This window comes from Melanostigma gelatinosum (assembly GCF_949748355.1).
Source record: "Melanostigma gelatinosum genome assembly, chromosome: 9".
Classification (NCBI taxonomy): Eukaryota; Metazoa; Chordata; class Actinopteri; order Perciformes; family Zoarcidae; genus Melanostigma; species Melanostigma gelatinosum.
In genome coordinates, this window is record NC_136642.1 from 77356 (window position 1) to 90000 (window position 12645).

The following is a 12645-nucleotide window of genomic DNA, read 5'->3' on the forward strand; positions in this document are numbered from 1 at the left end:
ATTGTGGGTTTAATTGTAACAAAAAAGTATTCAACACAAAAACATGTGAATCACAAGTCCATGAAAATAAAACATCCAAAGAAACAGGGAACACGGCAATGTGGAGCAGACACTACACGTACCGGGAGGCAATGGCAGGCAGATGAAAGACGGACCAGGTTACACCAAAGACGAACGAACACTGAGCCGAGGGACACACGGGGTTTAAATACACAGGAAGGTGCAGCTGATTAGACACAGCAGGTTTCAATTAAGGGCGGGGCAGACGATCACGAGAGGAACAGACAGGGGCAGAAAGTGAAGTGAAGCAGACTGTGCAGGTGATTGAACACAGCAGTGTCTAATTAGGGGAAGGGCAGACCCTCACAGGGGTGAGACAAAGGCAGGAAATAAAGTGCAAGACACATGGAACATCTCAATAAAACAGAATGAAAAACGAATTCACAACATAACTCGTCACAGTACTAATATATATATATATATATATATATATATATATATATATATATATATATATATATATATATAATATATATATATATATAATTTTTTTTTTTTTTTCTTTTTTTTTTTTTAATTGAAAGACGAGATATACATAACACATACATTTTTATTGTCATATACATTTTTACACATACACGAAATTCGACGACTGCATTTGACCCATCCCTGTATATAGGGAGCAGTGGGCTGCCATTGATCGGCACCCGGGGAGTCAGTGTATTGCGCAGGTACACTTCGACACGTGACACATCCCAGTCGTGGAGCGAACCGCTGACCTTCCGGTTCCCAGACGACCCTCTTAACCCAGTGCACCACGGTCGCCCCCGACACATGAGCATAACAGCATAACAACAAGAGGATGACAAGAACAGTGGGATACAAGCCAGCAAACATCCTACAGTCAGTCATGTTAATGCACCTCTATGCTGACATTTACGGTAAACGCATTTAAACGGCAGAGATCGGGAGCGAAGGACTTTGAAAGTTAGCGGAAACATGAACGTGAGACAACATCCGGTTTCTTCAGACGAACATCCGGTTTTCAGAATAAGATGCCAACAAAGTATGAATTATAGTCACATTAAGTATGAAACATGCTGCCTGCAACTCGTGAACCAAATGTTATTGCCCTTTTGTTCATACAGCAGTACTTTAAAATAAAAGTGCACAATACACTACTTTATAATTCATTGTTGAACTGTGCCATAACAATGAGATTAATCGCAAAAAATCCATGCGATTAATCGCGATTAAATATTTTAATCGTTGCGCAGCACTAACATACATATATATATATATATATATATATATATATATATATATATATATATATATATATATATATATATATATATATATATATATATATATATATATATATATATATATATATATATATATATATATATATATATATAAAACAAGCTAGATAATACACTATATTGTCTGTGTGCCACATTAGATGATCACAATGAGGTAGAAAAGCAGGTGAACTGTCAGCTCTGGTTGATGTTTCCTGCTCTGATGCTTTATTTTACTTTTCTTTCCTCCTCTCTCTCCTTACATCCCTTAACAGTGAGTTTTTCTTTCCTCTCAGGACAAACTCTGACTCGGCCCTCCACACCAGCGTGATGAACCCTCCCACAGGAGACCCCTTCACCACAGGAGGGTTAACCCTAAGCCCCTGTCTCACCCCCCAGAGCAGCAGACGCAGCGGTGAGGCAGCACTCAGAAACAACAACATCTACATGTTGCTCATAAATGTTGGTCAGACAGACATGTTTTATTTTGAAAGAGCCGTAACACTCGCAGTGAAGATGAGCTTGGTTCAGATGTCTGATGCTCAATGCTCCACTTCTCCTAACCCGAACATTACATTCGATGTTTCGATATGTCAGAGCGTTTACTGACTTCAACATAAAGTCCTCCACAATCACAGCTTTCCCTCCAGCCTCCCAGCTTCTGTGTTACTTTTCGTCCTATTTTAGTCCTCGTCCTGCAGTGTGAAGTGGAGAAGGTATCCAGGTCCTCAGATGGAGATCCAGGTTCTGCAGCAGTGAAGCAGGCTTCTTGCTGCTAATTAGCTTTAGCTTAGTAGCACGTTTCCAGTTGGTGCAGTCGAGGCTTCGTGCTGAGGAGCTCATGGGAATGTTTAAATGTGTAGCTGCTGCTGCTCAAAGAAAAACAAGAATATTAGCAGAAGAAATGCTAAACAGCAAAGCATCTGCACTCTAGTTGCAGTTCATTGGTCTATTTTATGTAATAAAATGGTCTAATATTTATATTTACACCTTTTTGTTGAACTACATAACAATCCTTAGCTTTATCTGTTGTCCCCGCTGTTATTTCTGGTGTAATAGGATCTTATTTCTTTGATCTAATGAGTTCTTTGGTTCCATGTGTATGACTGAATGAAGACCCTTGTTGTCATAAACAGGCTGCAGAGAAGTGGATTACTCTAATCAGTTCTTAATGCGCTGAAAAGCATGTGTAGCGGTGCACAGAATGACGTCACACAGGCTCAATCTGGTGCTACACATTTAATGAAAATGGCTCTGTAAAATACAAAGATATAATATATAATATATTTAGGTATGCAGTCGCTTCTCAGCACTTTCTCCTTCTATCCTGTTCAGAGATTCTCATGTTCTCCATATTTAATACTAAACAGTAGTAACACAACAATAATATAATAACAAAAATAATATAATAATAATTCATTCATTCAATATGCTCCCTCTCACCAGGGCTCATTATCACGGCGGCCGTCCTGCGCTCCTACTGCTACAATGGCGGTCAGCAATCTGGCATTAGCTGCAAGCTAGCTAAACTTACACAGTTAATCCTGTTACAAATAAATGTTTACAAGATCTAACACATTGCCACCAACGTACAGTATCTATTAACCCTAACCCTAAATAACCTCACCAGCTTACCTGTGATACAAAGATATAATTTATATGTTTTGGTGTGCAGTCGCTTCTCAGCACTTTCTCCTTCTATCCTGTTCAGAGATTCTCATGTTCTCGCATTCATGCGAGACTTCCCTCTGGCTCTCTGTCACAGACACTGCTGATGTCGCAACACTGCCACCTACTGGCGATCCACTGGATCTACTGCCTACAGATGTATCTGGCGATAAATAACACTGTAGCCCACATTTTAACTGAAATGAACACTTCCTCCTCCTTAACACACAGGAAACATAATAAACAGACTTAACTTGCACTACACCCAAGCAACTATTGTACTTCCTGAACTCAACTGACTTATTGTGCCACACATGCGCAAGGATTTCAGCATCTGAATTGAATAAAATGGACCAGTCTTGGTCACGTAAATAAAATAATCTTAGTATGCAGCTCAGAAAACGTTATTCCGATGTGTTCCCCAAGTCTTGACTATCGGGCTCTGAGAGGTTGTGCAGACAGTAATGTCAAAGTGATCCATGTATGGAACTAAAGAGCAACACCGTGCTGCTCCTCTTATTATGTGAACGTAGAATGTTACACAGATGTGTGTGAAACCAGTTGTTAGAAAAGCTGAACGACAAAATTCAATCAACATCCTGTGGAACAGCATGAAACATGATGGAACAGACACATTCTCTCATGTTTCTGATCAACGGGTTGTTTACTTCTTCTTCTCTGTTTTCTGACAGATCGTCTAGTTTATTCTAAAAAGAAGCCAACCTGTCTAACTGTCTCTCTCTCCCTCTGTCTGTCTCTCTCTGTCTGTCGCTCTCTGTCTGTTGCTCTCTCTCTCTCTCTGTCTCTGTCTCTGTCTCTGTCTCTCTCTCTCTCTCTGTCTCTGTCTGTCTCTGTCTCTCTGTCTCTCTGTCTCTCTCTCTGTCTCTCTGTCTCTCTCTCTGTCTCTCTGTCTCTCTGTCTCTGTCTCTCTGTCTGTTGCTCTCTCTCTCTCTCTCTCTCTCTCTCTCTCTGTCTCTCTCTCTCTCTCTCTCTGTCTCTCTGTCTCTGTCTCTGTCTCTGTCTCTCTCTCTGTCTCTCTGTCTCTGTCTCTGTCTCTCTGTCTGTTGCTCTCTCTCTCTCTCTCTCTCTCTCTCTCTCTCTCTCTCTCTCTCTCTCTCTCTCTCTCTCTGTCTCTGTCTCTGTCTCTGTCTCTCTCTCTCTCTCTGTCTCTCTGTCTCTGTCTCTCTGTCTCTCTGTCTCTGTCTCTGTCTCTCTCTCTCTCTCTCTGTCTCTCTGTCTCTCTGTCTCTCTGTGATCCTGCAGGTCAGAGTGATGGAGAAGGCAGAAGAAGTGAGTTTTATGAAACACTTTCACGATCCACTGTCAGCTTTCAGGCAGTTTAACTTTCAAAGATCTAAACTCATGAACACAAACAAGCGAGTTTATTTCACTCTTCTGTTTTAAATAGCGTTAGTTCTGATAAAACATGTCTGGACTCAAACAATGTTCAGAAAGAAATTCAAAGCCTTTGATTGAACGTCACCTCTTTGAATTTGTAGGAACAAGTTGAGAAGCTGATAAATGAAACGTGTGCACAAAGTAATTATTAATGTGGACGTTACTCAAAGATCTGAACTCATGACTCATCTGCTGATTATTTTCAATGTATTTTCGATAAACGTTGGAGGAGCACACAGAGTGTGAGGAGACGGGACGTTAAGTTAGAAGTATGAATATCTGTAGAAACAAGTACTTCTTGTAACTTTCACATATTATTTGGCAACAAAGCTTTGATTTGCAACATGAGATCATTTCCTCTCAAAAGTGAAACCGTACTGAGCTTTGTGAGAGGACTCGTCTTACTCGTCTTACTCGAATATGGCGCAACACTCTTCCTAGTTAACCTCTACACTCACAGATCTTACAGAAGAAAGTCACACATGTGATGGTCCGAGGTCGAAGCTCCACTTCACTCTTCACCACGGCTACATTCCTGAAACACCTTTCAACATATGAGTCACACTGTGACTGACACACGATGTAAGGCAGGGACAGCCACCGTCTTCTGAATCTGACATCTATGTGATGATGTTTGTCCCCGCAGTGTTTCCGTACCCGGTGCCCCCCATTGAAGAGAATGTGTTGGATGAGGGGAAGCTGCTCAAACCCTGGGACACCAAGAAGGTATTTGTGTTGTTTTTAATCTCTTTCATTAATATTGTCTGCACACATTCTTTGGTCCATTTGTTATGCAAATAGCTGTTAATGAACAATTTACTGAAGGATTTAGTCAGTTTGTTTCTCTGGCAGGTGTATTAAAAGTTGTTATTAACCTCAAACTAAAATACAAAAAAATAAATAACACAATATATATATTTTGATTTGCATCATTCAACATCTCAAAATGTGAAAATCTGGTGTGTAAAGAGTTTTGTAAATGATAAAGTTAAGTTTGGCCGCTATCATTTTGAAATCTATGTTTCAGTTTTTCGAAAACTAAATTAAAGATAAAAACACACTTTTGTTGTCTCTCCAGTTGCCTCTGTTGTCGTCCCGACCAAAGTCCTGTGAAGTCCCCGGCATCAAGTGAGTCGGACGACGGACTCTTCCATGAAGAGTCTCGTTCTTCATCTTTGTCTGTAAAGTTAATTAACCGTTCGGTATCCCTCACCTGATGTTCCATGTTCCTTTCATGCATAATGTCATAACCACGTGTGTACAACGAAAGTTATCATATTATTATATATTATCATATTCATACGATAATACGGAGACGACACAGTGGGATCAGATGTTTGTGGAGAGGTGAGCTGCAGTTCGATATGTATGATGGGTTCGGGTTACAGTGTTGTATGAAAACATCCATTGTATTTGACTGCTGACTATGAACCTACATTATATCAGACGTTAAGCCGCTGTGTTTCCTTTCAGCATCTTTACGTCTCCGGAGCAGCCGTCCACGCCGAGTCACGGCGTCCCGTCGGGCCTCAATACCGGCGGCTCTCTTCCGGATCTGTCCAGCCTCCACTTCCCCTCCCCGCTGCCCACGCCACTGGATCAGGATGAGCCCGGCTACCCAGGATCCTCCTCCCTGAGCGGGGGGGGCAGCACAGGGAACCTGGCCTCCACCCTCACTCAGCTGGGCATCAATGCCGCCAACTCACAGGGAGGCAACGGCAACTTCCACCACCACACACCAGGTACACACAGAGCCACTTTAAGATCTCCGGACTGACGAAGGTTCTGATCGGTGTCGACCGATCGGACTGAGGATTCAATAAACAGTCAAAAGAATTCAGTCTCAGTGGGCTGACCGGCTTTAGTTCAGCTCTTCACTCTGATGTTGAGGTCACGTCAGATATGAAGCGGGACCTCCATGGAGAAACTCTCAAAGTCATGGCTCAGTTTGTAGAGACGCTGGTATCTGGATCAAGGTCTCAGCTAAGTGACTAATGTGAAGGTTAGCAGAGGAAGTCTGTGGGTGAGAGTGGAAGAGATGAAACCACGGGGGATTTACAGCTCTAGGTTTAGCCTTTACAGAGAAAAGGGAGGGTTTTAGTGGGCGGAAGTGCAGTCGGAAAATGTTTCATCACTAGTCAGGTGACAGGAAGCTGCTGTCGGCTCAACGTGAGGCTAAAGCCCGACTCTCTTAACCGGAGTCTGGATCATCGTGTTGTCGTGTCACCTGGAGCCTCAAGGGGAACCTGAAACACTCAAGTTGGTAGCTTGTAGTTTGCAGTGGTGTATAAAGTACTCAAAAGCCATACTTGAGTAGAAGTAAAGATACCTTACTGGAAAACTACTCCAGTAAAAGTAAAAAGTCACCTATTAGAATACTACTTGAGTAAAAGTCTTAAAGTATCTGATATTTATTGTACTTAAGTACAAAAGTACTTAAGTATCAAAAGTAATTTTCTGATATTAAATGTACATCATAACCTGTTCATTGAAAGTAAAAGTACAAGTAAATGCTGTTCATAAAAAAGCAAAAGGTCAGAATTTTGAGAATGATGAAGTTTATTCTTTTAAGTGCTGTGGCACCATGACCAAGGACATGGAGCTGTGTTGAACATAATTGGGTTGCTGTGATCCATCCAGGAGCAACAATGTTCAACATAATATATTGTACATAAGTATACTTTTGCATCTACTATGAATTTATCATCATAATTCTCCGAAAAGCAATATGACACTATGAAGGAGTTGTAACAGTGCGTTTATAAGTCTGCTCATTAGACTAGAGGATGTAGAGGCCAATGCATAATATTATGTTCAGCAAAACACATCCACTTGATGCATCAGGTCAGTGTTTAGAGAAAGGACGCCTGCCTTGTAAACTCCTGTGGGCTGATTTGAACACAAAGGTTTGTCTCAAGCTGAATCTGCAATTGGGCGACTGCTCCCATCATAACTCCATCTGATCATCCACAACATGACTCAGATACCAAAACATGATCAATACTAAAGCAGCACCACAGTCATTACTTGAAACTGAAACATGTCCTGTTCATCTTCTAAAGACAATTGTATTCGAATGTAAAGAAGTTACATTCTATTGGAATGTAACTTCTTTACATTATAATGTAATGTAAAGAAGCTACAGTGTATAGAATGATTCGATTGAAGTTATTCCTTTTTAAAATGTTTTAGACGAGTCACTAATCACTTTAAAAGAGTGATTATAGCTGATTTAACTTAGACATGAGATTGATCTTCTCATGTCACTCTCTTTATACAATGATAGAAATTCATCCCCGTTTTATTGATATCTTACGAAACGTTACTCCTCATTTTTCGTGCGTTTTTCCTGCAAAAGTCCAGCAACATGAGTCTGTTTTGGCTTGTTACATGCAGACTGTCTTTTCAAAATAAACTTCCATCTTCACAGGAAACAACGAAGGTTTAGGCGATGAAACTACTTTGTTAGGTTTAGGAAAAGATCGTGGTTTGCGTTAAAATATCTACGGAAGTGGCGTTGCGTAAGTACGGAAGTCACGTCACAAATAAATCAACATTGGCTTCTCGTTTCACACACGGCACAAACTGCGGCCTCCTGGAGGAAACACAGTGTTAGTTTGACCCATCCACTCTCCTCATCCCACCCGTCCTGTGTGGAATGCTACTCATGTAGTCGCCCGCTAGCTTATAGCATGTAGCATCCTGGGCATCACTGGGAATCAAACACCGCGGCTTTGAGAGCACTTGTTTGCAATTGTGCATTAACGTGATTAACCAATGATTTAACTTGCTGCTAGCACCACTGATTCACCAAACCTGCTTGCAGTCTGTTCCACCGCAGTCCCCGCCGCTGCTCTCAGGATTCATTTTGTTTCTGAAGATAGATTTGATTTTGTAGCGAGTAACGAAGGTTTCAGGGGAAATGTATCGGAGTCAAAGTATCAGTTTTCTTTGCAAAATGTAGTAAAGTAAAAGTCAACAGAAATATGAGTAGTAAAGTAAAAAAACGACTTAAGTACGGTAACGAAGTATTTCTACTTCGTTACCGTACACCACTGGTAGTTTGAATGCCTAAGAAAGGAAAGATAAGATGTTGAAACCCCAAGCTGGAGGAGCATGGGTCTTGTTCCTGGTTCTGGTCCTAAACCAGGTCTCATGTTTCTCTGTCTGAGAGGACCTTTGTGTTCATAGGTGTTTCTCTGTCCCCCTCAGGTCTCCTTGCGTCTCTACAGAGCACGCTCAGTAACTCCTCCCTGCAGTCATCACTAAGCAACCCCAACATCCAGTCATCGCTGAGCAGCCACTCCTTCTCCAACTCTTTAAGCTCCGCCTCCTTGCACTCGTCGCTCAGCAACCCCTCGCTGCAGTCGTCTCTCAGCTCCTCCCCCTCCCTGCCGTCCTCCCTCAGCAGCCAATCGCTGCACTCCTCCCTCAGTAACTCCTCCCTGCAGTCGGTGTCCAGCGGTAACCCCGCCTACAGCTCTGGCTCCTCCTACTCGCCACTGCTCAGCGGACAGAACCAGCCGTCACTCAACACGTCGCCACGGAGACGGGCACAGCTCTCCCCGCTCATCCTGCCCATGGGGGGGGAGTCACGAAGGCATCACAACAAACAGTTCTCCCCCACCATCTCCCCCACCCTGTCCTCCATCACACAGGTATCTGATCTGTGTTTCTTCATCCATGAGGAATAGAAATAATCCGTAGAATCATTTTAGATCCTTATTATTAACCAGTCTGCACATCAACACTTCAGAGAAGTTAAAGATGATGATAATAAAAAAGGAAACATGATGCTGTGATATTGTTGCACAGAGTCTCAGAGTTTTTAATGTTTAAATATTTAGCATACACTATGTTTATTTACCTGACTTGAACTGTATTGCTTGCAAAACGTTTAAATGTTTGATTATTTCAAAGCTCAATCAAACGCTGATCCACAGTCAAGATGATTATTCTTAATCTTTATTCCTTATCTCCAACAGAGAATTAAATATTGAAGGAAGAATAATAAATATATTGCTTCTACTAAGAGTGCGATTGTTAACTTGACATGGAAATTAAGAGAGCTCATTTTCACTGTCTGGTATATTGTGGTTCTTCCATAAAACCAGTTTCAAAACTGCTGCAAAGACAACTTTTAATTGTGGTGCGATCACATCGGCACTGTTAACGTCCAGTTGGGCAATATATTGATAAATATATACATATGCTGGGAGATGATACATCCGATCCCCTCCCCCTCCAGGGCGTCCCTTTGGACACCAGCAAACTGCCTCTGGACCAGAGGCTCCCTCCGTACCCGCTCAGCCAGTCCCACCAGCCTCTCCCCGGTCTGCAGGGCTCCCAGCCGGGGCAGCAACCCTCTCCGATGAGCCAGCACCACCAACAGCTGCACCGCCTCCAGCAGCCGCGGCCTAACGCTCAGCAGCAGCAGCAGCAGCTTCACATGCAGAACCTACGCAACTCACACAACCAGCACATGCAGCAGCACTTTGGATCGGTAGGTCAATTGATAGATGAAAAGATCAATAAATTACCTTCCCCTGTGCAGTTCAGCTGAAAAAGTGACTACGGTGCTTTTCTTTGCAGCAACAAAGGCCGATGGAGCAGCAGGTGAACATAGTGAACTCGCAGCTGATAAAGAACGAGAGGCCGACAGATCAGTGTGTGCAGAGCTCCTCTCAGTGTCACGTCAAACAGGAAAACGAGCAACAGGCGGAGCAGCACCAAGCCGACGGCCTGCCACAGCTCCAGCAGATCAGCCACAACTTGGCCACCGACCTCTACAACGTAAGTGACTGCAACACCAACCGTCAGAAACATTCACAACATAAGTGACTACAACACCATCAGAAACTCACAACATAAGTGACTACAACACCGTCAGAAACATTCACAACGTAAGTGACTACAACACCGTCAGAAACATTCACAATGTAAGTGACTACAACACTGTCGGAAGCATTCACAACGTAAGTGACTTTAACACCGTCACAAACATTCACAGTGTCAGTGACTACAACACCGTCAGAAACATTCACAGTGTGACTACACCATCAGAAGTATTCACAACGTAAGTGACTACAACACCGTCACAAACATTCACAATGTAAGTGACTACAACACCGTTGGAAGCATTCACAACGTAAGTGACTTTAACACCGTCACAAACATTCACAGTGTAAGTGACTACAACACCGTCAGAAACATTCACAGCGTAAGTGACTACAACACCGTCCGAAGCATTCAGTCAAAGTCAGCTTTATTGTCAATTTCTCAATATATACCGAACATACAGTGGAGTTGAAAAAACGTTTCTCTCCAGTCCAACATATCAAGTGAATACAGATAATAAAGTGCAAATAGATTAAAAAAACATTGAGACAACATATGTTCACAACGTGAGTGACTACAACACCGTCAGAAACATTCACAGTGTAAATGACTACAACACCGTCAGAACCATTCACAACATAAGTGACTACAACACCGTCAGAAACATTCACAACGTAAGTGACTACAACACCGTCAGAAACATTCACAACGTAAGTGACTTTAACACCGTCACAAACATTCACAACGTAAGTGACTACAACACCGTCAGAAACATTCACAACGTAAGTGACTTTAACACCGTCACAAACATTCACAACGTAAGTGACTACAACACCGTCAGAAACATTCACAACGTAAGTGACTACAACACTGTCGGAAGCATTCACAACGTAAGTGACTAACACCGTCACAAACATTCACAGTGTCAGTGACTACAACACCGTCAGAAACATTCACAGTGTGACTACACCATCAGAAGTATTCACAACGTAAGTGACTACAACACCGTCACAAACATTCAGTGTTAGTGACTACAACACCGTCAGAAACATTCACAGCGTAAGTGACGACAACACCGTCAGAAAGGGGATGTTTTTTAGGTTTCATTGTAAATATATATTTATTTTTTATGTTTTCCAGGATGCCTTGTTCAGCTCGCTACTGGACGACCCCTATCTGAGTCTCCAGTTCACAGGCAGATCCACCCAGCAGGTAACCCAGCTCCACTCACAACTAATGTTGCACGTGTATCGATACTAAAAAGGTACCGCGGTACCCGTACGTTAAAAACGATACGATTTTGCATATTTTTTGTATCGATACTTCATTAAAATAGCGCGATCAGAGCGCACTCACTGTTCCGCTCCCTGTCATGCTGCCTGCAGGCATTGACTGCAAGGGGGCGGGGCTGCCCAGCGCGCTCACAGCAACAGGCAGCGCGCACTCACAGCGAGTGATAGCAGGGAAGACATACATCAAGGTCCGTGTACGTTTTGAGAGTCTGTTTTACCGTTCAGTCGAAAAAACGACAATACGGAAATACCATGGTATTCTCGCTTTTCGTTTCAAACCAAAAACGAAACCAAAAACGGAAATGGGGGTCCGTGTACGGCCCCCACTGACATACAGAGACCCGTCTGCGAAACGTGTTTCAAAGCCACAGACCAAGTCAGGCAACACATTTAACATGGCAAAGCACCTTTTAGACAGACACCCCGAACTTTTCAGAGTTCAAAGAACGACAGGTAAGCAAATGTGATTATAAACACCCCCAAGCTCACCCATAGACAGCGAACACGAGGAGCCTTAGCCTCGTCTGACAACAAGCCTATATGATCATGAGGTCACAATGCACACAAACGTGCACTAAATGAAGCACAATTCATGCAAAATGGCTCCATGCTGGTGGAGCCTGAGGGTGGATCTTCAGCTAATTATTTTTATTTTTAGATAAAGAAAAATAATTATTCCATGAATATATAATGTGACATAAAATATGAAGTGAAAATATCAAACTCACTATGCAAGTAAATGAAGCATTGTTTACCCACCCACTCCCACAGACAGTCAGACAGATGCCAGCAGAGTCAGCAGCAACACAGAGACAGAGTTCCCTCCAGCTGTGTTTGAAAGCCAGCGGAAATATGAGAGAGGTTCAAAAGATACGAAGAGGTTAAACATTAATATTAATGCCATTTGTTAAGTGTTCAAAAAGCTGGGCAGGAACAAGCTGGTAAAAAAGGGAACCGTACAGATGTTTTATTTATTACTAGTATAGATAAATATACCAGTATCGTATCGTATTTGTGGTATTGTATCGAATTCTGGTATCGTATCGTAAGTATCGGGTATCGTGATACTTATGGCAGGTATCGTATCAAAGTCATAATTTTGGTATCGTGACAACTCTACTCACAACATCACCTGCCAACTAAAG

At 42.4% G+C, this 12645-nt stretch overlaps 1 protein-coding gene across 2 annotated transcripts in view; it reads left to right on the forward strand.

Annotated features, from left to right (window-relative positions):
• Positions 1–12645, forward strand: part of LOC306781889 (CREB-regulated transcription coactivator 2) — a gene marked incomplete at its 5' end in the record, with an annotated part of 36887 nt that overhangs the window by 17741 nt on the left and 6501 nt on the right. For both annotated transcript variants that reach the window (XM_079274984.1, XM_079274985.1), the window contains 9 exons: positions 1601–1719; positions 4236–4262; positions 5017–5096; positions 5449–5498; positions 5844–6112; positions 8583–9028; positions 9619–9873; positions 9963–10163; positions 11349–11420. In XM_079274984.1, the coding sequence (XP_079131110.1) occupies positions 1601–1719; positions 4236–4262; positions 5017–5096; positions 5449–5498; positions 5844–6112; positions 8583–9028; positions 9619–9873; positions 9963–10163; positions 11349–11420 (1519 nt within the window). The remainder of the gene's footprint in view (positions 1–1600; positions 1720–4235; positions 4263–5016; positions 5097–5448; positions 5499–5843; positions 6113–8582; positions 9029–9618; positions 9874–9962; positions 10164–11348; positions 11421–12645) is intronic.